At 42.1% G+C, this 25,832-nt stretch overlaps 1 protein-coding gene across 3 annotated transcripts in view; it reads left to right on the top strand.

The window, feature by feature from the left end:
* Positions 1–25,832, top strand: part of PPARGC1A (PPARG coactivator 1 alpha) — a 599,446-nt gene that overhangs the window by 166,745 nt on the left and 406,869 nt on the right. Inside the window, exon 2 of one of the 3 annotated variants that reach the window (XM_016154831.2) lies at positions 1,958–2,022. The exons of 1 other annotated variant lie outside the window; for it this stretch is intronic. In XM_016154831.2, the coding sequence (XP_016010317.2) occupies positions 2,005–2,022 (18 nt within the window). In that variant the 5' untranslated portion in view covers positions 1,958–2,004. Of the gene's footprint in view, positions 1–559; positions 2,023–25,832 lie in introns of those variants that run through there. One more of the 3 variants, XM_036227557.1, reaches the window with a different exon arrangement.

Here is a 25,832-nt window from a genome sequence, read left to right as displayed (position 1 = left end):
GGCAGTGCAATAGTGGAGAGAACAAGTTACCTACGGCGTTGGTCCAAAATCGGCACACTCGCAAGTGTGGTTAGGTAATCGGACGCTTCCCTCTGGGACCCTACTTGCTTAGTACGAGATGACCTGGCTACCAATGAGGTAAGCTTAGACCTAGAAAGTGCTACTCAGTCAGAAGTTGTAAATCTATGAGTGTAATTTGGCTCATCGCCTGCATGTTGATCTCCATAGTTTCTGAACCAGAAGAAACCTTGGAAATAAGTTTTCTAAGCATCTGTATTTTGCCACTGGGAACCAAAAGCCCTGGAGAATGGAGAGGACAGGGCCCCAGAGCAGCTCGCAGTAGAGCTGGACACAGAGTGAGGTTAGGTTACTCTCGGCCCGGTGCTCCAGCATTCAAGAGAAGGGAAATGGCAAAAACTGGTGTTTATTCTATTTTCAGAAACGTTGCACAGAGTGTTTGTGGAGATCTGGCCCTCCCCCCCCCCCAACGCCACCACTTTGGGTGGAAACATATATAATGATCTAGTATTGACTTCCAGGTATTGGGCACCATAAGAGCATCCCAGTGAGAATGAAGGGAGATGCCAGAGGAGGGCAGAACACCCAGCGCTGTGCTGCGATGCCTTGGTTCAGCCAATATTTACGGAGCGCCTTGACTCTGGGACCAAAAGAGTTCCCGCTCTGACGGGGCTTGTGTCCTCCCTGGGTATGGTGTAGCAAAACAAGAGATGGACCACGTAGTGTTAGGTTGCGGCGAGTCTGATGAAGAGAGAGAAAGAGCGGTAAGGAGACAGGGTGCGATGAGCTAGTTTAGATTGGTGCTCAGGGGAGACCTCACAGAGGGGGTGGATGAGCAGAGATCATGGAAATATCTCCAGTGAGATTGCCCCAAGCAAAGGGAATGGTGGGAAGGACAAAGGTCCGAGGTGGGAATGTGCTTGGGTATTTGAGGATGAGCCAGGAGGTCAGTGTGGCTGCAGAGGTGAAGTCAGTGGGAGGATCATGACCCTCAAATCATGGGCTTTGGGAAGTTTCTGGACCAGATATTTTTTAAGGAGACCCATCTTTCAGCATCTCTATAATCCCGAATAGTATGGCTCATAAACACAGGCCAAACTCATCTTTTTTGAGAATATTTTGGAGCATTCCTTCTGGGTTGGTGTCTGGGACTCACTGAGAATCCAGAAACCATCAGATCCTTCTGGAGACTTTTAGATTAAAATGGTTGTCACAGTAGCCAAATCATCAACCATAAGATGATAAATTTCATGATGCTAGGACGTGTCATACACATTTTCACGTCCTCCAAGAAGCCACGTGGAGTGCAAAACTTACACATAGTAAGAATATTGTTTGGTCAATATATAAATAAATGGCCCGAGAGTGGTAGAAAGGATGGGGTGTCCTAGAAAGGTTTGTTAAAAATACACCCTTCTAAAAATGTTGTTAGTGAGATTACTTCTGAAGCATTCTGACTTCCTTGGAATAATTTTTAAAGACAAGTCCATATGCTGACATGTGAACATAAGTATATAACAAACTGAACAGTAGTAACATTATTTTCAGGCCAAATTTGAGTTGGATGCCTGTACTTGTCAATCTAATTTTTCCTTCGTGTTTAAACTGGATGTGGGAAGTATTTCCAACCTTTTATTTGGTATTAAAGAATTACTGGTGTCTGGGCTCATTCAAACAAGGGATTACATTTAGCACTGTCTTACTCTGGATAAAACGCATTTAATATGTTGAGACTGTGGTAGAAATTACATGGGAAATATCAGTCCCCGAGGAAAAGATGGGTGGTTAAATTGCACTATGATGGGAAAGATGAAAGTTTCAATTGTCCTTCCGTTACTAAATTCTCTCACTATAATGGACCAATAATTTATTCGCCTGTTGCATTTCATATCCCCATCTGCAAAGTGGGGGTAACACAAACTTACCCTCTGCCTTTCAGGTGTTTTGCGAAAATCAGTGAACTAATATTGGTAGAATTGGAGCCCCATGGATGAAGGGTACTTTGTAAGTATAACGTTATTGTCATGTTATGTTTTATTACTCCAAAGTGCAAATATCAGATGTCTGTTCTTGCTGTATTAGGAAATCAATAACACCAAGTTTCACAGCCAAATATCAGTGATCTGATTTCTTTTGAGGAATTTAATATTTCTGAACTCTCTAATGTTTTGTCGGTATGTTGGGTGTAGAAAAGCCTGACCCCCTACCCCCGCTCCCACTAAATATACAGGCAATATTTACTAGATAATTTAGAAGGATACATGTCTGCATATTGTGTAAAAATGTTGATATGAACCCTGAATGTCGAACGCAAGGTATCTTTTCTTCTTTTTCATTTGCATTTAACTCTGTGTTTTGAGCAGTCACTTTGTGTTTTAAAGAAATGGTTGGTTTCAGGGAGAGACTGAATGTTTCACTGAGGTCAGCAATGTTTTGTTAATGATGAAACTAAATGAGACATCCTTTAGACACGTTGCTAAGCATTGCGTTTCCAGACTTTGAGTGGTGGAGGAGGCCAACTAGAAGGGTGAGCTAAGTGCAGATCATCCTCCCTGACCGTGTTACAGCCAAGGTGGCTTAGGAGTAACCTTCTGTCCATGGACTGGCTGAGGACTGCAAGCCACAAGACCAGAGACCAGGCAGAAACTGTATAATCCCAAAGCAACTGCTGAATGGTACATATTTTTATTTTGCTAGGTCAACCGATGCCCTGGCATTGTGTGGACAACTGTAGACTGGCTGGCAACATGCCTGGTACTTAACACGTGGTATTTTTTTTAAAAGATAGTCGTCATCCTTTAAAAAACTCCTATAGAAAAATGTAAAAAGTGTTGTGAATGCCCATTTTAGTGAGTCACCCTGAGATTCATGGGACTGTGGGATCTTATGTATGGAAGGTCCTATGTGTCTCATCCATTCCTACTTCTTGGCCAATTGAAGGGTTCATCCGATGGGTGCCCATGATCCTCTTGAGGCAGATCTGTTACCTCAAGAAGAGACTTTCTAGTTACAGCGTTCTTTCTTGAGTTGAACCCCAAATCCACCCTGCATGTATAGTCCACCCTTGGATCCTAATTTTATTATCCATACCTACAAAGAACAAGCTTTTCTCCTCTGAAGTGATGTCCTTTCAAGTATTTGGGGGCACCAATTGGGTCCCTCTTAGAGTGGTTCTTTTGTTAGCTTCAGTTCCTTAAACAACTGGAGCTTATATGCCATGACTTCCAAACTCTTTACCCCTCTGGAAAGGTTCTCATTTGTCTATATCTTTCTTACTTAACAAGCAGCACTGAGACTCTACCTTCTCCAGGCCCCATTCTGCAGCTCAGAGTCAAGATATCTAATCAAAGGCATGGAAGAGAATGACCTCGAAGAAATCATCTGGAGTCACGTGCACCCATGGGTTGGTTTGAGTAATGAGACAGCAAAGCCCACATCCCTCTGTGAGGTGCAGATGATTGACAGGGAGAAAGTTGTTTTGGTTAATAATACAATCTGCTTGCCTCCTGGAGACACAGCAGTAGCCTACTAATTCGTTGGAAGTGAATTAAGGTTGTTTACCGATGTTTTAAAGTAACTGTCAGAGTGAAAAAAGAAGTTCGTACTGGATGAGACCACTCACCTACTTTGGAGTTGCTGTTTATTTTAAGCTGAGTGCATAAATAATATATTGAGATACGAAGGGTGATTTCAAGCATTAGAACACGAAGCCTCCTGTTTACTAACTGTCATTGGGCTGAAGAGAATTTAAACAGCACTGAACCTTTTTGTCTGTGAATGCAAGGCATGAAATTAACTTTCATTTCATAGTTAGCAGAAATCATGATTAAGGCAGTCTTGTTGATGTGTCTTCTGCTGATCTGGGTCTCTTTTGCTATGCAAAACAGGCCTTGGCAACAAAATGCTTCTCCGTATCTCAGTTGAAACATGACTCCCCCACAATCCACCCCATCCCTCCAAAAGGCAAGGATTCTTCCGGGTCACCGAGCTAGTTTTTTTTTTCCTGATAAAAAGAGAAATAGTGAAGAATGCTAGGCTAGGTTCCAAGGGCCCCAGTCCTGATCCCAGGAGCCTCTCTGAAACTCTCCTTCTTCACCTGTCAAAAGGGGGTAACAGTATCCGCTTCCACTACTTCATAGGAAAAGGATGAGACCCCAATGAAGTCCTCATTGTGAAACGGCTTTGAAAGGTTTCAGGTGTCATATCTGGGCAGGACAAGGCTGTGTTCTAAGTGACTTACAGTTACTAACTCCTGTGGTCTGCCTGACAACCCTATGGGATGGGCACTATTATTGTCCCAATTTTGTCGCTGCAAAAACAGAAGCACGAGGAAGCAAAGGGACTTGCCCCATCATCTCACAGATAACAAAGCAAACTGAGATTCAAGCACCAGGCAACTGGGGTTCAGTTTGTATTCTCAATTATTACTTTTTTTGGGTGAAGGGGCCAGGTTTTCTTATATATGGTTGTGCCTCTTAATCATGCTGAAGAAAATGAAACATCATTTCTAATAGCCTGGAGTGATTTTAACTCGAGGAAATGCAGGTATGACTTCTTCATGAGTGATTATCAGCAAGGAGCAGTCCCAAGGGATAGGGATGTAGCTGACTATATGGGTTAATTATGTTTTATGTGTAAACAGCCTGGCGATTCTTCGATGAAAAGCACTAAGGGAAAGAGAACTATTACTCGTGATGCTTTCAGAAACAAGAAATTTGATTCACTTTTTTTTCCTGTAAACTTGAAAGTGTGATAGCCTATTTTGGAGTATAGGGAGAGTGTTAGAGAATGAATAGAAAATGTATGGAATGTTTAATTTTGCATGATTACGTTTCATATTTGCCAAGGCAACTGTGGCAAATAGTAGTGCATAATAATATCGTAGCACACCTATTTTAGATGTTTCGATGAAATACTCTGGGTTTTACAGTCTGATACATGAATCCTTTGGGATAAGTCCTTACTATGCAAATGAACAAGAATGCATTTGTGTTTGAATCATTGGAAATATGTAATTCACATAACTGCTTTTTAATTTATATTTACATTATATTTATTTGAATTTCAAAAGAGGAAAGAGCCAAAAGTGATTAATGAAAACAAAAATGATGAGAATTTATAGACACTTCCCCTTGAAGTATGCTCAGCCTGTAGCGGGGTCATATTTAAAAGTTGGAGTGGCAACACCGGGGATCTGATTTGCTTTGGATTTCTGAATGAAGCAGTTCAAAAAATAGGGTCATTTCCATAATCCCAGAAAAATGGATGGACTCATGAGAAGTAATCAGCCGAGGGGAAGAATAAAGTCTCCAGCTCCAAATGGCCGATGTCTCTGCAATTGCTGCTGTGCCCCAGTACTTGTTAATATAATAAGATAATTGCATGATTAAATACACTGTGGAATTTCAATAATTGGGAACTTTGTTTTCTCATCACAATATGCAACTTGCTGATGCCGAAAAGCATCGCGGCCTTTTGCAGGGGCCGGGCTCGTTCTGTCACACCATGTCCTCTGCAGCCTTCTGCGGCTCTTCTGGAGGTTCTGAGCACGTCCCTTTCGGGTTATTTTTAGTTGGTTATATTTAGACAAGGTGAAATTAAGCAGGAAGTCCCCCGAAGTCTGACTTGTCTGCCGAGGCCAGGAGAGTTGAGGATCATTTTGCTAACAGTGTCCCTGGTGCCCTCTAGATCTTTCTAGGTAATAATGGGTGAAAAGCAAGCTGACGATGAGTGCTGTTTGGAGCTGGGCAGTGCCTGTGTGGGTCATAGTTCTGAGACAGCTTAGTGGAGTCGCTCAGTGGACAGGCTCTAGAGCTGGGCTCCTGGGTTCAAACCCTGGCATGGCCTCTTACACGCTGTGCAACCCTGGGAAATAAACTCCATCTCCCCTGTTCGCTTGTGTGTGAGAGGAGAATCTCAGTGTTGGTGCAAGGCTTAATTGAGTTAACATGTGGAAGGAGCTCAGAAAATACCAGGCAGCTCATAAAAACCCAGTAAATGTTAGCTAGTATTATTTGGCAATCCGGGAGGAAGTTTCATATTCATCCGAATGTGGCAAATCTTTTAGGAAGAACAAATAAGTAGATTTATGGTTTCAGTCTTTCAAGATATATTTATTGACCACTTTATCTATCACCATCCTCGGTGTCAAAAACAAAGATGAATAATACCTCTTCCCTGCCCTGGGAATTGAATTGAGAAAATAGACATGTCAATAGATGATGATGATGATGATGATGATGATGATGATAAAAACAATAGCATTAAAACAGTGTCTGGCAGATAGTAAGATATTTTAGAAGGGACTGATCTGCTGTCATAGTGCCCCCAGCACTTAACACACAGATAAGTCCATGAAGAACAGGAATTCGGTCTAGAAATATTTTGCCTGAGAGTCACAATGGTTTATGAGCACAGAGTAGGTTCCTAGCTGAATAGTCACTTAGCATAATGCTGGGACTTGGAATATGTCTGGAGAGTAAATGAGTGAATGAATGATTGGATAAAATTGATTTTAAGCTTCTCTTCTTCGGAATTGCTACAGTCAGTTCGAGAAAGCAAGTGAATTCGTTAATGTTGAATGTTAGGGCTGGCAAGGAGGTGAGGCAAGCGGGGTGCTGAAGGCGCAAAATTTAAGGAGCCACCCACTTCCGGGGTCCTACAGGTGCCTCCTTACGTTTTGTACCTTAGACGCCTCACTTTCCTCACCCTAGTCCAGGCTCAGTTGAATATGCTGGTCTCACATGTGTGACTGCTGTATTTGAACGTGCATTCAGATGCTTCCCCCAAATTTTATTTCAAAAAATTTCAAAGCTACAGAAAAGTTGGAAGAATAGTACAAGGAATACTGTGTACACATTTTACCTAGCTTTAAGAATTGTCAATAAGTGGCCACAGTGACTGCGTCTCTCTCTATAGACATAGCTTTGAACTTCATCCTAATGCACCAGTAAAATCACATACCCTCCATACAGCATCCTCATCCTACAGCTGGAGCACATAATGTTAAATTCACTTTCTGAATTCTGCATCTCGAAATGATAAATTTGGAAGAGAAAGGCAATAAGAACATTAAGAGAATGTTGCTTAAATACTTCTTTTTGAATGTAAAAACTGCTGCGTGAAACTTATTTGTAGACTATTAATATACTCACGTATTTAGAACACAGCCACCAATATGATATGCCTAAAATTATAAAGGTTAGAAAGTTTTTCTGGGTTTTCTGACATTCTCTTTCACAGAGAAGATTTTTTTTTTTTTTTGGAAAGGCAGATTCCCTTGACCATTGTTTTTCTGAGAGCCTTTCAAAAGTAGATGGTCGTCCAGTTACTAATAAATGAGATCATCGTTCTCCGTGTTAAGAATATGCACGATAAGGGGAAATTTCGCAAATGTAATATTGGGACTATTTATAAGTTTGATGATTTACAAATAGCCCTAATATTATGCTTTCAAATAAAAAGAAATGCATACTTGGCTTTGGACTATATTAATAAACTTTCATGAAAAAAAAGCTTGTCTGATAATCTTGAATGTTTATAAGACATAAGATATCTGTCACCATGGCCACATCTGCCAGAAGGTTGTGTTATTTCAGTGGCTTTAAAAATGCTCTCTGTGGAAGCCTAGGAAATCTGGGGAGCGGCCTCAGAGCCACCATAGGTGTTGGTGACAGGCCAGAGGAAAGGACGTGAGACCGGCATTGGAAATCCGGGCCCCTGGTTTCCATATTCTGGTCTATCAGAATCTCTCTGCTATTCCGTGCTTTATATTGGCATCTGCCTAACAATCAATGTCCAGCAAAGAGTTTTAAAGCAAAAAAGAAAGAGTTTGGAAACCAGAGCATTGGTGTCTAAAAGAAGAAGCGGGAAACGTTCATGCAGCAACGTTTGTTGGCAGTGGGGAATGATAGCTGTCGACTCGCAGGGTGGGAGAGGTCAGAAACATCACGAAGAGGAGATGCGAGAACTAAGACACAGTCCGCGTCCGGGAGTCGTCAGCAGGGACAAATGCCCACGCAGGGTCTGCAGCGGAGTGACTCCTGGTCCTTCACCCAGAGATTCTGATTCCGTAGATCCTGGGAGGGGCTCAGGAGTCTGATTTTTTTTTAACAGTCACCCATATCACACTGAGAAAAATTGTCCTAAAGTCATGTCGAGGTCATAGGACGTTACAGTATTGTATGTCAATAAAGATGACGAGTTATAAAGAAAATAATAAATTCAGTCCCATGTAATTCAAGCTTTTTTTTCAAATGCAGGGACAATTTAGAATGATTTTTCTTCCAAAATGCTTAAAGTAGAAAACTTTGTCCTGAATAACAGAGGGGAAAAGACAGAGAAGTAAGTATGCTATAGAGTTCACTAAGTCCAATGGGACAGGAAAGAAAGCTCACATCTGGCTGAATGCTGTGATCGGTTTTTAGAGAGAGAGCTTCATGGTGGAGCCTCATGGTTTAATGGGACCTGTCTAGGAGTCAGGGGGAACTGGGTTTGAATCTAACTCCCTTACTTTCTCGTTGTAGGACCTTAGGAAAAATCACCTAATCTTTTTAAGCTTGGGTCTTCTTCATAGGCTGAAAATTAAATGAGGTGACATGCTCAAAGGGCATAGGGCCTGCAAAGTCATAGATGCTTAATAAATGGTTGTAATTACTATTATATCTATTTAACAAGCATCTTAAAATGGGTATGCTTTCAAAGGGGCGGGAATGAGTATGTTGTCTGTCGGTTTTGTTTTTAATTTTTAGGTGTGTGTGTGTGGGGGGGGGGGGCATTACGGACTATCCCCAAGAAGAGGAACGGGATAAGCTGATTTTGAGGTAAGAGATGGTATATATTTTTATGCCTTCAATGTTCCCAGTGTTGCTCATGTAGAAGATTCTAGATGGCACAGATATTTTTACAAATATTAACAAATTTAATCCTGGTAGCGACTCTGTGAAGTAGGTATTATTATTTTACAGACCATGAAGCTGAGGCACAGAGAGGTTAAGTAACTTGCTCAAGATTGCAGAGCGGGTCGTGGCAGAGCCGGGGTTTGAACACACTTCCAACCACTGTGCTATGCTATTTGTGTTAATGCATCTTAGGAAGAAATAAGTAGCACAGTAAAAAACCATGGTTTTGTCGATGCTATTGCCCGGAACAATAGTAAAACTTTAAAAAGTAACTTGATTTAAATGAGTCATATAAAACGAATAATAGCAGGAATGACATCTAATACGACAAAAATCTTGTACGTGGTCCCTAGATGATTTTAGCATGGGAAACTCTGGGGCAAGGATAGATTAAAGCTACACCAGGAGACCAGTTGCCTCCAAATCATTGTTGTGTAAAACAGCAATAAAACCTTCAAGTTCCGGGGAAGAATCAAGTGATTTACCCCAGGGTGGGAAGCCAGGGGAAGGAAGGCCTCGCAGAGTGCCAAGTTTACTCCCATTTCTGGCACGTGGATGGGGAGGGGTAAAGCATTCCCTGTGGCCCGGAAAGGCAGGGGTAAGGGGGGGCCGGTAAGGGGGTAGGACTGAGATCTGGGCTGCTTTGCAGGTTCTTAGTTCCTCCTCCCGCTCTTCTCCCGGCATCCCTTCTCCTTTCCAATCTGCCTTCTTCCCTTTTCTCTTCTACCACCTCTTCCCCTTCTCCTTCTTGTTATGGTGGGTAACAACAGATCCCAAGAGGCCAGGCCCCAAGAACGCAAATGCCTAATGCGATTCAGTTGGAAAAAGAGTTTAATACTGTATCTGGCGTTTTAATTCACCTTTGGTTTTCCAGGATGGCACTTGTGTCTGCCCTTTTGGATGTTTAGATCATCCTAAACCAATCTATAAAATAAAAAAGCTCAGGCTTTTACATTTGTGGCAGATTTACCTTCTTAACAACTGTTCGAGGCTCATAGTAAAATGAGTGTGCATTCCTTGGGCAAATGAGCACAGGAATTAGTCTCTACGTTGCAGGAAAGCAGAGTGTAACCACCTACCCTCGGGATAATTTTTGGATAATTCCACAGTCTCCCAAAGCAGGGAGTGGGATGCCTGGAGGGGGGGCTGCAGATCTTAAGTGTTCTCCATATGTGGTGCTGGGTCTCGTACCTAGAGTCTCCTTATTCAGTTCTGCACCTTTCCTCTGTCTCGCCCTGAGGACTAGCTTCGTACTCCATTCTTCTAACCTCTCTATTCCCGCCATTGAGTGCCGGGCATACGGTATGCATTTTATGCCTTGGCATATAGTATGCATTTAATATATAAACTTGCCCATCGGTTAAGGGGTGATATCAAGAATTTAGTATGTCTTGTTTCAGATTGTCTTTTAACAAGTATTTATTGAGCACTTACTATGTGGTGGGCATTATGGTGTTTAATTCTCAGGACAGCGCTCTTCATCTGTCCATGATGGGGAATCTGAGGCTCAGGGAGGCTAAATGAGTTAACGGAGACCACGCATGACTCAAGTCCCGATAGCCCGATTTTCAAGCTCAGTTTTCTATTTTCTTTATGCTGCTCTCCCGGGCCTTGCAAACAGGGAGTGGGTTCCCTCACAACCGATTCACCGGGATCTCAATCAACCCACACGTAGAAGGAAAGCTTCTCCCTTTCTGACTGTAAATAAAGAATCTGCTTCATGGCTTGAGACCCTGAATGCCATCAAATGCCACCGCCCACGGTGAGTCCGGGCCCAGAAGCCACTGTCAGAGTTTCCAGCAGGGGCTGCCTGTGAGAGCCGCACAGGATTAGGCTTGCGCGTGTGCTCCAAACACTGCTTCACAGATGAAAATAGTTGTTGCAGTGACTAGAAAATTGAATTGGTTAAATCGTCTGGTTTTAGATTGTTTTTGGAGAGTGAGTAACTCTATGATTTTTACTTGTCACAGGCTAAACGGAAAAAAAAAAGTAAGAGTGAAACTTTGTAGCTATTTTTCTTCCCTGTATGTTCATAGTAGTTATTTATATCTGGAAAGTTTCTATAGGGATTTAGTTCAGGGTATAGACTTGGCAGGGTGGCTTCTGCACTCCGCGGTGACATTTGACAGACTGCAGGCAAAGCGGGATGGATTTCTAATACCTAGATAGATGGATTTGAGGGCGAAGTGTTGGGATCGTACTGTATTATGAAATGGATTTATTGATCTGAATCTAAAAGTGGCCCTTTGCCTGTCAATATCAGATCTGTATCAATAGTTTTGATAAATTAGGGTTCCCGACCCTTTGCTTTGTTTGTTTTATCAATTCCACTTGACAATAACAATAAAGGACTCCAGGTGGTGTATTGCAAATGCTTATTGCACTCGTCATGTGCTACTGACCCTAGGGCCCGGTTTTGCAATGCCACATATGTTAGAACCACCCAGAAGTGCACTGCTGTGCCCGACTTCCTCCCCCGAATTAGACATTTCCCCGCGATGTTGCATTTCAATATCAGCCTTATGCATTAACCTTGAACTGCTGTGCCCATGATGTAGGTATCGTCTTCATTTTCCAGATGAAGAAATTAAGACACTGTGAGGTTAAATGAGCTGCCCGAGGCCACACGGTAAATCTCTAATATGACTGGGATCCAGACAGAGGTGTCATGGTTCCTGGGTGAGGGTAGGACAGTTTCTTTCACTGTGGTTACAAAGTAAAAGGGTCTGGATTCACAAAAAGCTTGCCGATTATATACTTTCTTCCCAGATGTGGTCAGGCTTAGCCATCTTACCTCTGAGTCTTTTGAGGAAGAAATCAATGTACCTGTATGAGAGGTAGAGGGTTCAGAATATGGTTCGTTTGGTCTCTGTAGCCACAGACCAAGACTGTGGACTTTCTATATCCCATTGGATGCTGACCCTCAGGGGGTGGTTCTTATCATGCCACTGGTATTTTTTGGGGGAAGTTATATACCCAGCCAGATGATAGATGGTACAGTGGGACAGACAGACAAACAGAAGACATAGTTCTCACCACTGAAGTGCTTACATTTTAGTTGGTGAGAATGGTTGAATGCAAATCTGTACCTGCAAACCCCTTCATCTGTGGGCTGGCAGAGATCTTTGGTGGGTGAAACAGGCCCTGTGATTCCATTTAAGTAAACACAGCCACGGCACCCCAATAACGAATGATCACACTGTGCTAAGTGCACACACTGAACACATTGACTCAGCCAGTCCTGGCAACAACCCAAATAAGGTCTACAAAGGTGTTTGGAGCTGGCCACATCTGTGTGTGCTATGTGGGATTCAAGAATAATTCTGAAGGTAGAGCTGTTTTTTTTTTGGTAAATTATGTTACTTTTTACTTTTGAACCTCTTCTGGAATTCTGAATTAAGTCACTTACTCTGTCATCACAATGATGATAAGCTGTAATAGAAAACCAAAGGGGTGATTTTCTGGTAAAATATAGCAAAGCCTTTCAGAACTAGAATGCTTGGGAAGTCAGTGGAGTTTTATCTAGGAAAATGCCCCCCCCCAAAAAAAAAAACTTTTTGGTTGAAAATTCATTCTGTAGTAAAAAAAGTATATCATAGAAACAGGTTCGCATCTCTGTTTTCATGCCTTTTTAATTTTTTTGAGCCTCAGGGTTATCATTCTGAAGACCAGATTTTTTTATTTTTATTTTTTTTTTAGGTTATATGGCATTAACTAGGTGATGATCTTCAGGCCCAAATTTTTGATATCGGCTTATTTCAAATGCAGTGAATTAGCAAGTACATTCCCCACGATCTCATTTGCATCCCTTGTCCCTGGGAACATTGTCTCGTAGTTTGTTTTTGCTTTCTCTCCTCTACCCCCCCACTCCATATCCCTCAAGACTCCAAGGAGAACACCAGTGTCACCTGAACGTAGCATTAGAAGAGTAGGTCTCAGAGGTGCAGACCTGAGTGGCTTGGAATGGCATCTAGGAATCTCCGTTTCTAACAAACACCCTAACAAACTTATTAGAATCTTAATTTCTAACAAGCACGTGTTCCGAGACCCACACTTGGAGAAATAGTTATAAAGGCAGAGACGTTGACTCCTAAGGTGACATCAAGGGGGAATGTTAGAGGAAAATGTCCCCTCTTCTGGAAGATGGTTTCGTGGGTGATTACGTGGTAGCTTTTCGTCAATGACTAACTAGTTATACAATCTTGTAGGAAATTCAGACCATATACATGTATTATCCCAAGTTGAAGTTTACAAACATTTATTGAACACATTCTCTTGGGATCTCAGGATCCGAATGAGAAACAGTATAGTACTGATCACGGGGAAATATATTTATTATGAAAGCTGTATTTTTTTTTTATTGTAGGGAGAATTTATTTCATGCAAAGAATATATTATTTTATGCTATCAGATTATAGGAAGTCTATGGGAAAAGAAGCAATAACACCAGTAAATTATCATATTAGAGTTGTTTATCCAGGCATTTGTATACCATATGAATAAGTGCTCTTCGAAATCTTTCTTTATTCTGTCAAATAGAGAAATTATTCACAGAAAACATTTTCATTACTTTCAGAGCAACGCCACCAGTGTGATAGAGAGAGAGGGAGGGTGTGTGCGTGCGTGTGCGTGTGCGTGTGTGCACATGGCTTGTGGGTGGATATCAACAAACAAGCCATGAGCTAATAATAAAACAACAAATTAGCAACAATTTAATTAAGCACAATTTATGTCAAAGTATCTGAATAGGGATATGATTACATAATTATATGTAAAAATTTGAGGGAAAGAATAGACTTTTTTTTTTTTTTTTCATATATTTGACTCCATTTTCTGCTATTGTCCGGCAGCTGTTTTTTGAGCTGCCAAGCTGGGTCACAACTTGGGCCAAAGCATTTCCGAAGGCATGGGCCGTGCAGGCTGGCGGGCTGTCAAGCTGTGTGGTCCTCGTACCAGCAAATGAGTAAATCAGAGTTATAAGTTGCAAATGTGCCTCAAATTAACTTCTGCGTCGTAGGGAATGAGCTTGGCATAATTTGAAGTCCGGCTCGGCGACAGCCTTCTCTTGTGGCAGCTGAATCAAGGAGATGATGGAAAATTAAGGCATGGTGGGCCACGGAGCTTCCATAGGGCACGAACTCAGTGTACTGTGCTCGAAATGTCACATTCCGAGAGGTCCTGGCATTAGCAGGCTCAGTGTCCTAGCGCGCTGAGGGCTCTGTTCACATGATGCAGGCCTTTGCTTATCTGACCAGGCCTAAAATAAGACGCTCCGATGCTTTATTTATGAGCTCTGGGCCACCCAGGCCCGTGATGTGAGTAACCTTGGGGTACGCAGCATTTGATCACTTCAGTTCCCATTAACTACCTGTTTCTAAATGGGGAAAAGCATTTAGCCAGCACATTGCGTTATTCATGAAGACACAAAAGCAGCCTGTTGTGCTGTCACTGGCTGATTTCCACGTAATGCGATCCAGCTGTTGAATGCTACAGTGCAGGTTCCTAATGTTCGTTTTCTCCTTCTTTTTCTTTTTCCTCTTTCCTTTCTTTTTCTTCCTCCTCCCCCCCCCCCCTTTTTTTCCCCATTGTTAAAAAGCTTTGGTCAATTCCTGACATTGTTAAGTATACGTCTTTATGTCTAGAAGTTACGAGCTGTTCCCCTTTTTAACACAGAAGGTCGTAAGTCGATGGCAGAGAACCCCTTTATATAATAATGGGAGCGTCTAGTACAGAGTTCCCTGACTTTGGCACTGTTTATATTTTGGATCTGATTATATTTTTGTTGTTTTCGTGGGGGCTGTCCTGTGAAATATGGCATGTATGGAGCATCGCTGACCTCTATTCACTAGATGACAGTAGCACCTACCCATTTGTGACAACCAAAAATAACCCCAGACAATGCCAAATGTTCTCTTGTGAGTCATTTGCCACTGGTTGATCTAGTGTGACAGACAGGCAGCTTACCTGGTATTTGTTAATGAAAATCTCACTGACTCCTTCTGAGATGTGATTATTAGATTTGGATTCAAAGACAAAAGCCGGTTCGAATCCTGGCTCTAACGCTTTTTTACTGGCATGACTTCAGGCAAGATATTTGGCTTATCTAAGCCTTCAATTTTTCACCTATTAAATAAGGATAGTAATACTTAACTTATTAGATAATTAAAAATTGGTGAACTAATATGTATAAAGAATGTGTCATGTGATTGACACATGCTCAAAACCGATGATCTCATTATATGATCTGATATATGAAATATTACGATTGTCAATTTAGATATGCAGTGAAGCAAAAGGAGACCTTTTTATCATGTGTTGCTCCATTCTGATCTTTTCCTTCTTTTTTCCCCCTCTATTTCCATCCCTCAGATGTTCTTATATGTCAGAAACTGACTAATTATGGCCAAAGCCATGAAACTGGGAGAATGGGAAGAGCAATGGTGAGGAGATGGTACAGAGCAGTTGTCCTGGTGAAAGCATCCTGTGAGGAAGCCCCACGGATAGGCGCGGGCAATTCGTTTAGCTTCTTGAGTGTGAAACCATAGAAAAATTGTAAACACAAAGAAACCCTCAACAGAACATTAATCTGAACCCCACTCTGCACTCAACAAATGCCAAATTCACCTTGTGGTTTTGCTTCAGAAGAAAGTGAAATCTCTTTCCTTATTTGGGAACGAGGTGACAAATGTTAAATCTGTTTTCTTAGGAAACAGCTGAGAAAACAGTCGAAATGATTCCATGTGACTAGCACAATTTTCCGCCTGGGTCTTCAAAGTCTGAGTCCCTTTTGAGCTGCATCTAAATCTAGAATCTAGAAATAAGGGCCAGGATAAGGATGAATGAGTAGGCATCGGCTAGGGAGTGAAGACTGTGATCTCCGACATGAGTCCTTCAGCCATCGCGTGCATATTTTACAGAGCCTCTCATGCCTGCTACTTGCCTGCAATTAAGAAAATCTTGGCAAAAAAACCTACTCTTCCCATTTGTTCTGAACCACTCCTTTCTGGGAATGTTACAATTTCACTCATACCCTGAAGATCTTTCTTCCTTATGTGCACTGTCTTTCTAATCCTTTCTAGTTGCACCAGAGAACACAAGGGTTAGAGAGGATATGAGAGATCATCAAGTCCATTGGTCGAATTATTTCTAGACCATTCCTGACGTGTTCCACTTGTCCTCTCTTGAAAGAGTCCAGTGATGGGGAGCTCGCTATTATGTGAATGAAGATGCATAAATGCTGGACCACTCACTCTACTTGTTACAGGTGGCGATATCTGCTTCTCTCTCCACTCAAAATATTCCTTCGACAGGTACATCTCATGGACCTGCAGTGTGCCAGGACCCAAATACGAATGAAATACAGCTTCTGTCCTCAAGGAGTGAATTGTGGGTGTGATGATATGTTGCATGGATGTAAATCATTCATTTATTCATTCAACAAACATTTATGAGCAGTTATGATGAATTAGGTACCTTGCTGGGGACTGGGGATACATACAATAGAGCAAGAACACCACCTCTAATCTCAATGGAGCTCGCATTGAGAGAAAGACATTAATCGAAAGTTCACCTTAATCAATATGTAATAAGATTGCACTAACTTAGGTGCAATGAGGGAAAGGGCTGTGGTTCTGTGTGTGTATAACCATGAAAGCTGATTTGAACTGGGTGGAAGGGGGGTGTCAGGAAATGTTTCCCCACCAAACAGATTGTGTTCTCTGACCTGTGAAGGATGTGTGGGAATTAGCAAAGATCTGAGATTGGAAGGGAAGGGGAGGGGTTGGCATGATGATGGGGGGATGGCAAACGGAGCAACAGAAGCACACGTGGAGACTGGGGGAATGATGGAGGCCACAAGCCTGGAGTCGACATCACAGAGCTAGATCAGGTCAGCAGGGCTATCAAAGCTATAGATTTTGGTCTTTATCTTGAGATCAAGGCGGTGAAGGGATTTTAAGAGCTACTTATGGGGTAAAATGAACAGACTTGGTCAGAGTTAGATATGGACCAGATCAGACACTTGGATGGAGAGAATACATGGAGACAAATGCTCCGAGTGCACTGAGGCCGGGGCAACAGCTAAGACCATTGCAGGCTTCACGGAGAAGGTAACATCTGTGAAATAAGAGTGGGCATCTTCCAAGCTGCGACTACACAGATAGGCAGGCCTGACAATTTACAGGAATATTCCAGAACGCAGCAAGTTATCTTTCATGGGCTGGAGCCCAGGGCCAGTGCCAGCAGTGAGAGCGTCAGGATGTGAGGCTGTGAGTTGGGTGTGGCCAACTGGCCAAGAGCTCTGTAGACGATGCCAATGTATTGGACGTTGTTCTGAACGTGAGACTTCGGGGGAGCACTGAGAAGGATTTCGAGATCATCGGCTGGAAGTTTAGAATAGTTGCTTGGCTGTGGAGTGGAGGTGCAGACTGGAAGCTGGGATGTCCGATGCAAGGGCTGTGCAGTGGTCAAGATGAGGAATAATGAGACCTCTTCCCAGGGTGGCAGTGGTGGGCTGAAGCTATTAAAGAGAGAGAGAGTCAACAGGACTTAGCATTGGGGCGGTAGCGTGCCACAGCTACCCTGACAATCGCTTCCCTACTAGCTAAGGAAATGCTGGCTAGTGCTAACATTAATCTGTACAAAATGGGGCTTGGAAGAAAGCTTTACAGCAGAGCAAGATGACAGGAATAAAATATTCCAGCACATGCAGAAGGAACAATGTATATTTCCCACTTTATCTGCTCTTTTGGATTGTGCAGGCACCTGTTCCTTTTCTTTGTGAAAGGCAGAGTATTATTTATAAAATGCTGCCCCCTCTCCCGAACATCTGGATGTTTGGAGTTACACAGATAAAACATCTGGATTTAGGCCTGAAGTTTTGCCTCCTCTTCCAGATGTTTGGTGTCCCGTTGACAAAGTCTTTGTGAAGAGTCATCTAACTAGGTGCTAAACAAGCCTTGAGCCTGCGAGGAATTTTAAGGGGTATAAGAATGAATAAACCCCACACAAAGGAGCTATAAAATAACCAAACTAATTATGGATCCAAGAGGATTGAGAATTTTTCTGGTTGACAAAAAGGGATATAAAATAGTGTTATTTAGGCTTCTTAGGAATATATTTTCAGGTGAATATTTGCTTTGAACAACTAGGGGTGAGGAAGTTGATCGTGGAGGGAGATTAAAATATTATGTGTAAGGAAGGGTAGTATAGCTGAATTAAAGTCTGTCATTTAAGTTGGCTGGCAGACAAAGAGCCAAGGAACTTGAAGGTTGAGTTCATTCTTTCCTACATAGTGCTTTTTGTTACAAAAGTATTTTCTAGGCTTTTTGATTAACTCCTTGTGATCTTTTATAAAAGAATGAGCCACAAAAGGTTTGGGCAATTATTTAAATATAGGAATTATATGCGAACTTTAGAAAAGTACAGCTCCATCATATACGGGGCAGGAGAAGCATGGCGGGTAGAATATGCAAACCGCGTTAATAAATTGTTAGTAAACAGTCTTAGCCGTTCCTGGAGCTGGGGGTATGTTAGTTCATTTTCTACATTCTCCTGCCACCCATCGGCATCATAGCTTCTCTTGGACCCTCACGTGTTCATACATTTGGGTGGTTTGAAGGGGTTGTGGCTATGATGTGTTCGGTGAGGCTGCTCTCGTAGACCCGGACAGATGTCCCCTTTCTCACCCGACCTCTCGTATGTCTCTCCTGAGCAATGTCTTTGCTGAAAAACCATTTATTTACCTTTTCCAGATAGAGGAGAGCCACCTTAGGGCCAAGGGTATATCTGACTGGCTATGTTCCTCTGCTAGAACCTCCTCCGTTTGAACTACTGTCAAGGCGAAATTGCTTTATTTTCTAATTTTGATGATATTAGCAAATACATGTAATGGGAAATAAAATTAATCAGTTTGTGCTTGTGAAATTGCCTCCTGTTTACCTCAGCCTTGTAGCAATTTTCCCCCCTCCTACAGGGGTTATTTTAATTAACAGCGTGAATTTTTGGTAGTTTAATTTATTTTATGATTTTGTAAAAATACTCCTTTGTAAGGGTTTATATATAACTAGCCAGCTAATTAGCAGTAATATTTTAACAGCAGCTGTAGAAGCAGGGAGTCCCATGAAACATGGCTTCTCCCTTCAGACCGCCAAGATATTTATTGGTGTCTTTCCTTATCAGCTCTAGCTGAAGGCAACAAAGGACGGTAGTGTGAGCATCAGATAATTAAAAGAGAAGTAAGCATTCGAGTCCTCCTCTCACCTGACACACAGAACTTCCTAAGGACTTCTGTGTCTCTAAGCCTCTGATTTAAGATGCTGTCTCCTTGGCTTCTAGTTCTTCCAAAGTCTATTATATATTCCTCGTGGGCTTCAGCATAAGGCATACCTTTCTCGAAAATTATGGGGAGTCTTTTAATAGCATTAACTTGAACTAATAGTCACCAGCACTTATGCTAAACTTTCAATCGATGCAAAGAACTTTAACACAGAGCGAAGTTCTCCGTCCATTTAACTTTCTGGAATTCAAAGATAACACTGGGGAGAGAGTGGGGGGATAGGGAGTTTGAGAGAGGTCAGAGCGAGTGATACAGAGACACAAGACGTGGAAAGTCGGAGAGAGAAAAAGCAAGACAGACAGGGATGACGCCTCTCTCTCTAGCTAGCACAAACCCGCAATCAGTTCCCTTCTCCCTCACTGTCACCAAGCACCCATTGTGCTGCTTTGGGTTTGGGTTTGAGGACGGGGCACAGGGGTAGTGAGAAGGTCACACATGGAGAGGACTGTGGAAAGGGAGATGTACTGGGGGACAAGCAGACTCCTTTTAGGGCGGGAACCCATTGGCCACCCCGAGTGAGATTTCAGAGTTCAGGAAAAGTGGTTTGCTTTTCATACCACAATTTTTATTCCCAAAGGCAAGCCAACTGCTTCCTCCAGTGCTAAGCATGAATTCTGCCTACACACCTCTTTTCCCCTTACGTGCTTAGATTTTCAATTCTAACTCCTGCAGAAGTGAGTGATCCTCATCATTGTGGGAGGGTGGGGATCCTTAGGCTTACTTTAGATTCCTAACTTGACTTTAGAGAGAGGGATACTAAGGGCTAGGAAAGTCAAGTGACTTGCCCAAGGTCACGCGGCAAGTTGCGGTAGAGAGGCAACTTGAACTATATATACATCCAGTCCTTAAATGTCTGTGGCCTGTTGTCTTGGAGGATGCTCGGAAAGCCTCACTCGTTTTCCGAGAGAGAGCACGCCAGCCTTTTCTCTGTGCGCCCACAGCGCATCACCTGGGTTATAGCACCATCCCGGTTTTCTCTGCTCTGTTCATCTGCATGTTGTCCCCATCGCCAGACTGTGTGACTTCTGTGAGAGCAGAATCTCTTTGTGCCTGTTTGGTGCCTGGTCCACAGCAGATGCTTAATAAATAATTATTGTATGAATGAAAAAAAAAAATCATAGTAAGTCGAGTCTAACTTTCCAATGCAAACTTCCCTAGAGTAAGGAGCCTAAGTTTCTGATTAAGTGTTTGGTATTCAACTCCTAAGAGTTGTGTCTAAAAATATACGTGCCATGTGGTACAGTCCCTGAAACACAGTAAGGGAGCAAATGTTAGCTATCATTATTTTGTCAACTTTGGTAAATTAGAGGGAAAGTACCTATAGAAAATACAACGCAAAACTTTCCAAAGGGTGTATAAACCACTAAAACGCGGGGAATCAGTAATCGTATACACATGTACACATGCGCGTGCACACACACAGATGCATACCTTTGGTTTGATAAAATTCATTTAAGAGATCTTCCAGAGAAGGAAAGTGCCCAGTGAGGGGCTAGGTAAAAGGTTCCTAAGAAGTGGTGACCTTGTGCTGTATAATCACTCCAAGGATTGGTGCAATGACTTACAGTTGTAAAGCACTTTATATTTCACATCCGTTCAGAGAAACAGACGTGGAGAGCCGAAGAGACAAAAAGCAAGATGGACACAGACAGCTTCTCCTACTCTAGTTCGCACAAACCCACAAGGGCACAGAGGCAGTGACTGCATACCCAGCTCCTTGACAGTACCTGCCACATAGCAGACACACAGTATACGTTTGACAAATGGCTGAATGATATAATTTGGCTTTCACCATACCCCTTCAAGGTGGGTATAGTTATTACCTCTATTTGGCCAATGGGGTACTTACTCTCAGAGAGGTTAATGTTCCTGGTCAAAGTTCCCCAGCTAATCAGTGACAGAGCCAAGAGTCAAACCCATGGCTTTTCATTCCAAAGTTTATGCTTTGTTTCATTTATTGTTAAATAGCACCACTAACAATGTGTTTATTTATGTGGATTTGGAATAACTAAGTATAAAGTTGGCCGGAGGTAATATTGAAAGGATAGTCATTAGAGGGTAGGCTCTGTAATTCGATAATCTTGATCCTGCCACTTATGATCCGTTTGTCTTTGGACCAATTACCTAAAATAGAAGTGTTAGCACCTACCTCATGAGCTGTCCTGAAGATTATGGGAGATGATGCATTGGCTGAGTGCTGGGCACAGAGTCCGGTCTCATTGGAGCTACCTAAGAAATAGGTGACGTGTCCTGCCTCTGTCCCTAACTGCAGTGTGATCTTCCTGGGTCATCCTCTCTTCATCTGGAAAATGACAGACTGAATGACATGATCTATAAGGCCCCTTCTAACTCTACAATCAGTGAACCTATAATTTTATGAAGTCTCACATCTAATGTGATTCCCCTCAGTATTTCTAATACGTTTTTATTTTCTGATGAAGAGAGAAAATAATAACGTGGAGTGGAAAGAGAGAGAAGAAAAGAGGAATTGTAAGAGCATCAGTAAGGGATGGATGAAGGAGGGGGTATCACATGACAAGTAGCTAAATTGACCATTATGGGTATTGAACTCCATTTGGTGTGTAATAGTAGGTAAGCACTTGGCCATATGAAACTCATATCTATATATCAACTCTCCCCAAACACCATCTCAATTAATGAGCACTGAATGAAGAATGGAGATTTGGCTGGGCAGAGATAACGGTAGAAAATATGAGAAATACATATATAATACTGCAATTAAAGGAAAACTGATGTGACTTATGGCCTCCATTTCGATTCCTTTTCTTTCTTTCTCTGTTAAGAAGCAAGAACTGTTGTGGAAAGTAGATAGAGAAAGTGATGTTTCTTTAAAAAAATCTTAAAAAAAAATCAAAGTTGGGATTTCTTTTGATAGGGAAACAATAAAGTGTTAGATAATTCTGAGGTTCTCACTGCAAGAAAACAATAATTTCATTTTGTATTTTATTATAATAATAGGTTCCCGGCTAAATGCACAAATCTAATAAAATCATAATACCAAGTTACAATGGGCTTCATGAATTGGAAATAGAGTGAATTTAAATGTTTTTGGCACCTGCCACCCAGTTCCCCAATAATAAGATCTATAATTTCCTGATAAGGGTGTGCACAACTCTTGTGAATTTAGCTTTGTAGAAGGGCTGAAGGCTGTTGTCAGTGTTCATGTTAATTTCTTATTGGCCTTGCGAGACCCATTCCTTCATGGCTGACCCTTTTGCAATTTAAAAAACATTGAGAGTGCTGAGATAGATTTGGGGACTTTTAAAGGGATTCTTCAACATATAATTATCTGTATAGGACCAGAAAATGGTGAGTCATCCAGGATTATTCGAGCATCACTTATACACATTTAAAGAACACTATGTGTTTATAAAAGAAGCAGGAAATGTTCCTACGTGTGGGTAAAGTTCAAGGCGCAGTGGAAGAAAGCTGCTCCTACTTTGATCTGCCGTGAAAGTTTGGTGCAATTTTCCCTCGTGTAGGTCGCAAGTGTGGGTGTGATGAGTAGAGTAAGAGGGTTGGGGTTCCATTTCTTTGCTCAGGCTCTTGGTGCTTGGCAAGGCCTCTCGGCTAAAAGCAGGTACGACTTGTGCTGTCATGCACAGCATTTCCATGTACCACTCGGGGTCCTGGGAAATCCCTTTCTTCCAAAAAAGGGTGTGACATCGCTGATGGGGGCAGACGTCAAATTGGATCCCATTTTATGGCTAATCTAGTGCCGAGTCCCCAGGGAATACAAAAAAGCTACCAGGAGCATCTTCTGCCTTCAGATATGTCTTGTTTACCCCTCCCAGACTCACATGGTACCATAACGGTGGCTGCCGATGGTATGACCCAAGAGTCTGGGAACTGTAGCCTCATCCTAACACGTCCAGGTACATGAAAAAAGTTTCGAAACCGTCGGCTCAGCACTAGAAACCAGTGGCAGGTATTTCCCCCCAGTTCTCTTTTCCTCCTGCATTTAGCTGATAGGTCACCCCATAGAAAGGGTTTTGTTCTTTTAGGCTCAGGCCGAACCTTTGACTGTTGATGGGGACTTAATGATTTGTGGTGGAAGAGTTTGAGATATTTTGAACGAGTTTAGATATAGGACCAGGATGAGGGAAAACGCACCTCTGAAAAACTTGTAGTTTCTCCCCTCTGTACCCCATCGCAATTTCTGCTCTCCTTTCCGGCATGGAAAACGCGGTTCAGTTGAGCTGAGTCACCTGCCTCTGATCACTTCCTTATCAGCTGCGGAGGAGTCTACCTTGACTTTGCCCCCAGTCTCATTTAATTAGGTATAAACCTACCTCAAAGTCAATTCATTCTGTTTCTTAACATTGACTGCAGTTTCTCTTTTGGCTAACTCCTTGCCTTTCCCTGTGATTGAAGCAGCGGAGGTTGATAATTCATTTTGTTCCGCCATTATTGATTTGGTGGCTCTGGTCCAAAATTTGAAAATTTTTCTCCAGGTTGTTCTTGCCCTTGGTTTTTACAAAGACGTTGCATAAAATGAAGGGTGTAGGTCAGAAATAGAAGCATCAGTGCTACTTTAGGGTATGAGGGTCCACTTTCAATCGTGAAAGAGGCTTATTGTTAATTACAGAGATTTCCAAGGGCATCACACACTTCTCATGCGGTGGCTTGGGAAAAAAATCCTCCTTACAAATGCTTTCTAAACTGAGAATGGATTTGAAAGACCATTGTCTGCCCTCGCTCAGAAATTATTCCCTCATAAAGGACTTGTGTAAAGGTTTTCAAGATACCTTTATGTGAAAGATAAACTATATTAAGGGCCCAAGAGCTTCTGCTCACCACATTTTTTACTGACGGTTTCCTTTCTTGATTCTTGTAAATGTCAGTTTCACCGAAGAGTTTCTTAAAGTCACCGCCTCCCTTGCATTAAGGATTCTAAACCCAAAAGTGGATGCTCCTCTGACATCCTTTTTTTTTTTTTTTTTCAATTCTGGGTACCTTGGTCGGTGTCAGGTGTGTCCAGTGGAGTTTTTCTTGATGGATCGTAATGAGGTTATTGGTGGACGCTTTTATCGCCTTAAAAAAAACCTTCCTTAAGTGTGCATTGCAGAAGCCCCAGGAACTAAGAATTTGTGTCGTGAGCCTCTTATGGAGGCTTATATTTCTTCATGATTCCTCTAGCATGTGATTTATTTTTCATGTTGCAAATAGTTGGTAATAAAGCCTATCTTTGGGGGGAGGGGGAAATGGAAAAAGGAAAAAAGCTTATCTTTCTTTGTTTTGTTTTCCCCAATTAGTATGGCAAGCTGAGTCAGGGACCCCGGGGTCTATTTACTGAATTGTGTGAAAGAACAGTGGAAATGAACAGAATGCATTATTTTCCTCAGGTTACTTTACTTCCATATGAAGATGGGTCCTTTGAATTAGCTCATAACCATGGTGTAGTGTGTAAGCATCATACTTTCTTCCTCTGATATTTCTAAAGGCAAAGACAGAACCCACGACATTGTCTTGTACCTTTAGAAAACTGGTAGAAGACGCCTTCCAGAGACACTTACTTCAAATAAAGCCGAATTCTTCCCTCTCCTCCTTTCCATCTAGTTTGATATCTTAGGCATCTATAAATAAAACGAGCCTACAGTGCCACGTTCTCATTGGCCTAGAGATCAGCTCAGCCTTGACTTCCTACCTGTCATGAACTCGGTTTCTTGTGATCGGAGAGAGAAATGATAACCCTAAAAAGTATTGTCCTGAAGCTAGATAGAAAACCCAAAGATGGAACCACCACCTAAGGCCTTTTAAAATATTTCCTTTCTGTCAGTCACGACTGTTATGAAACAGGTAGGGCAAGGATGTTTTCAAGCCTCGCTGATTGTCGGCTCCCAAAGTATCCAGCCAAAATTGGGGAAAACTCTTACTGCGTTAAGTATTCTGGCTTGATACAGCAAAATCCAAATCTGCCCATTGTGCTTTCATTTCAATCGGCCCTTTAGATTCTTAATTACAACATGGGCTAATTATGCAGTCAAAGCTCTAAACCGCACAGCACGTCCATCCTTCTCTCCTTCTCCCTGGCATTATTGTATTGGTTTTTCCAACCCTGTCAGACCGAGATATAAATCCTTCACCTTCTACCCACTGTGTTCCACGTATCAACCTTTCCTGCCTTTTAGAGTTACACGGCCAATAAAGTTCTCATCTCTGTCATAGGTCAGGACTCGTTCTTTTATACATTCTTATGCCAGGGCCATTTAAATTCTGTTTTTGATTTTATCTGGCCTCTTTGAATGATTTGCCTTGTAAGTGTTTTAACTTTTTGGTCTTTAGCCCCAGCGTCTTAGACTATTAATTTATTTTTTAACCTGCGTGACCATTGAAGCAAATTTATAGACAATCTCATTGACAATGAGGTATCTTCATTCTGGAGAGAGAAGAGAAATGTTTGGAAGGTCTTCAAATGGGCATATTTGCCAAACCCAGTGTGTGTGTGTGTGTGTGTGCACACACACACGTGTGTGTGTGTACGTGCATGTGTCTGTCATCAGTGAAGGTCACCGAGGGAATCTCCGGCTATTAGAGCCTCTCAGGTTTGCATTGGA

Source organism: Rousettus aegyptiacus, unplaced genomic scaffold (assembly GCF_014176215.1).
Source record: "Rousettus aegyptiacus isolate mRouAeg1 unplaced genomic scaffold, mRouAeg1.p scaffold_m13_p_10, whole genome shotgun sequence".
In the NCBI taxonomy this organism is placed as follows: Eukaryota; Metazoa; Chordata; class Mammalia; order Chiroptera; family Pteropodidae; genus Rousettus; species Rousettus aegyptiacus.
Note: the sequence above shows the minus strand (reverse complement) of the source record. Positions and strands in the feature narration are given on the sequence as shown.